The sequence below is a fragment of the Penaeus chinensis genome, chromosome 32 (assembly GCF_019202785.1).
Source record: "Penaeus chinensis breed Huanghai No. 1 chromosome 32, ASM1920278v2, whole genome shotgun sequence".
Lineage (NCBI taxonomy): Eukaryota > Metazoa > Arthropoda > Malacostraca > Decapoda > Penaeidae > Penaeus > Penaeus chinensis.
In genome coordinates this window covers 12,779,257-12,782,731 of record NC_061850.1, presented here as the reverse complement: position 1 = coordinate 12,782,731, position 3,475 = coordinate 12,779,257, and the positions used below count along the sequence as shown (strand labels likewise).

General features: G+C 26.7%; 1 protein-coding gene across 1 annotated transcript in view; it reads right to left on the bottom strand.

The window, feature by feature from the left end:
- The window catches only part of LOC125042434, a 15,144-nt gene extending 12,107 nt beyond the window's left edge, over positions 1 to 3,037 (bottom strand). The window contains exons 1-2 of the mRNA XM_047638066.1: positions 3,006 to 3,037; positions 2,141 to 2,201 (exon numbers count right to left, since the gene is read on the bottom strand). Coding sequence (XP_047494022.1) covers positions 2,141 to 2,201; positions 3,006 to 3,037 — 93 coding nt within the window. The remainder of the gene's footprint in view (positions 1 to 2,140; positions 2,202 to 3,005) is intronic.
- Positions 3,038 to 3,475: the final 438 nt, after the last annotated feature.

The window sequence follows — 3,475 nt, the reverse complement described above, 5'->3', positions numbered from 1 at the left end:
TCATTATCATTATCATATAATTATCATCATTATTATTATTATTCACATCATTTTATTACCACTAGTAGTAGTAGTAATTGCCCAATTATTATTACATCATTATTACTATTATCAACATCATCCTTATCTTCATCACCGAATCAATATTTCTACTATTTTTGTATTAGCGTTATTACCTGTATTATCAATAACTTTATCATCACTGTCATCATTGGGCAATAGTAGTAATGGTTATACTAATAGTAGCTGTAGTTTTAGTATCATTATCATTATTAGAAGAATTAATAACACTTGAAGATACAGCAGTAATAACACTACCATTACCAACAATAGTTCTAGCAATGGACGGGGATAGTGCTGCATCATCATCACCATCACCATCACTATTTTCAACCCTCACTGTCTCTCACTCGTCCACAACAGCCTAGCACTCAGCGAAAAAGTTTTGTCTCAACAGCAGTTTTCCCTTTCTTGTACTTTTTTTCCTTCGCCTGAAACAGCTGGTCGAAGCTATCTCGGACTCCAGCACGTTTCCGAAATTCGTGATGTTGTTGCGTGTTATCTCTATATGATACGATTTTTTTTTTTTTTCGTTTTTTCGTTTTTGGAAGGGAGAGTGATTGGTCTTGCTTTGTTTTATTATGGTAGTAGTAGTAGTAGTAGTAGTAGTAGTAGTAGTAGTAGTAGTAGTAGTGGTAGTAGTAGTAGTAGTAGCAGTGGTGGTGGTGGTACTGGTAGTGGTTATAATAGTAGCAGTAGTGGTAATAATAATAGTAGAAGTAGTAGTAGTAGTGGTCGTCATACCAGTGGCAATAGTAGTAACAGTACTACTGTGGGTGTAATAGTACTACTAGTAGAAGTAGTAGTAATAAGATCATTATTACTATTATTATTATTACTATTATTATTATTATTGTTGTTGTTGTTGTTGTTGTTATTATTATCAACATAATTATTATTATCATGATTATTGTTATTATCATCATTATTATCATTATTATAACTAGTGTAATTATTATTATGATTATCATCATCATTATCATTATTATTATTATTATTATTATTATTATTATCATTATTATTATCATTATTATTATCATTATTATAACTAGTGTCATTATTATTATGATTATCATCATCCTTATCATTATTATTATTTTTATTACTATTATTAGTATTAGTATTATTATTGTTGCTATTATTAGTAGTATTATCATCCTCATCATCATCATCATCATCATTATCATTATTATTTGTATTACTATTATTATTATTATTAATATTATTATTATTATTATTATTAATATCGTTACTATCATTATTAATATTATTGCCATTATTATTATTGTTAATATTATTATCGTTATTAATATTATTATCATTATCATTATCATTATTATTATTATTGGTATTCTTATTATTATCATTATTACTATCATTATTATTATTATTATTACTATTATTATAATTATTATTATTATTATCTTTATTATTATAATCTTTATTATTATAATTATTATTATTATTATTATTATTATTATTATTATTACTATTACTATTACTATTACTATTATTATTATTATTATTATCATCATTATTATTATTATTATTGTTATTATTATTATTATTATCATTATTGTTATTATTATTATTATTAATATTATTATCATTATTATTATCATTATATTATCATTTTCATTATTATATCATTATTATTATTATCATTATTATCATTATCGTTATTATTATTATTATCATTATTAGCAGTAGTAGTATCATTATTATTAATATTATTATCATCATCATTAGTACCATTATTATCATTATCCTCATTATAATCATCATTATCATTATCATTATCGTTATCATTATCATTATCATTATTTTAATATTTTTACTATCATCATTTTTATTATCAATCTTATTACCATTTATTGATGTTCCTATAATGATCATCATTATCATTATCATTTTGCCTTTTTTTCATAATATTCGAGGGTTGTAGTTGACTTTTTCCGTGTTAACTTTGCAATTTCCGATTTCATTATTTTGAAGTTAATGATTGACATATTCATTGTTTTTCATTTTAATAGGGCATTGCAACATAATTCATTCCCGTTTCATGGTTTTAACTGGTTACTTGTACGAATCTGAATTCATATGGAAACGGATATACCATACGAATAAATGCACCTGTACATCTACAAAGACAAACATAAACATCTAAACATACACAGAAACATACTTACAGTCATGAACAAACAACTAACAAACACATACACTGACGCACACATACACACATACACATACGAACATACACACACACACACACACACACACACACACACACACACACACACACACACACACACACACACACACACATACACACACACATATGTGTGTGTGTGTGTGTTTGTATATATATGTGCATATATATATATATATATATATATATATATATATATATATATATATATATATATAAGCACACACACACAAAGAGGCAGTAGTACAGTTTGAGTAAAATGTTCTCTTTTCTTTTCTTTTTTTATCTTTTTTCTTGTGAGGGGAGAGGAATCAAACAATTTCCTTTTTAGCGGGACACTTTATTGTCTTTTTGGCATCCGACATTACATGCACGAGACCTAACTGCTGGGGTGATTCACGCACACACACGTACATACTTACACACACACACACACACACACACACGCACACACTCACACATTTATTTTCTTACCCATGATAAAAGACACACGAGATGCTAAGATACAAAAAAAGAGAATGGATATAAATTTATAATTAACAATACTCATGTTTTAAAATATTACTATTTACAAGATTTAAAAAAAAGGGAAAATCAGCTTGCGTGTGGTTGAAATAGATACTGCGTTGGGTGGAAAACTATATAGCAGAAGTTTTTTTTTTTTTAAATGGAATTTCAAATAACATTAATTTCGAACACAAAAGAGTGATGGAAGTATTAATTCAACTCATCTCACCCAACACAGGTGAGCGACGGAGCCAAATTCATGTTTAAAATGGACCTTTTGGCAACTCAGATCACGCACACTAGAGGGGAAACTAAACTAAAGAGAAAATCCTTTTCTATTGAGGAAGAGAGACACAGAATGGCCCAAAGTGCGACGTTCGGAGCTGGAGGGACAACGCAGTCTTGATCTAGCCACTATGGAAGTTAATTTCGAACTTAATGGTAAGGTTTGTCCTTTTTGCGTGCTTTTTATCATCTGTTTCATTCTATTATGAGGGGATGGACGTCGCTAAAGAGAGATAGAGAGAATCACTGAGAGTTTGGGTGCCGTTTTCTTTATATGTATATATATATATATATATATATATATATATATATATATATATATATATATATATATATATATATATATATATATATATATACATATATATATATATATATATGCATATATATATACACATATATATATATACATAT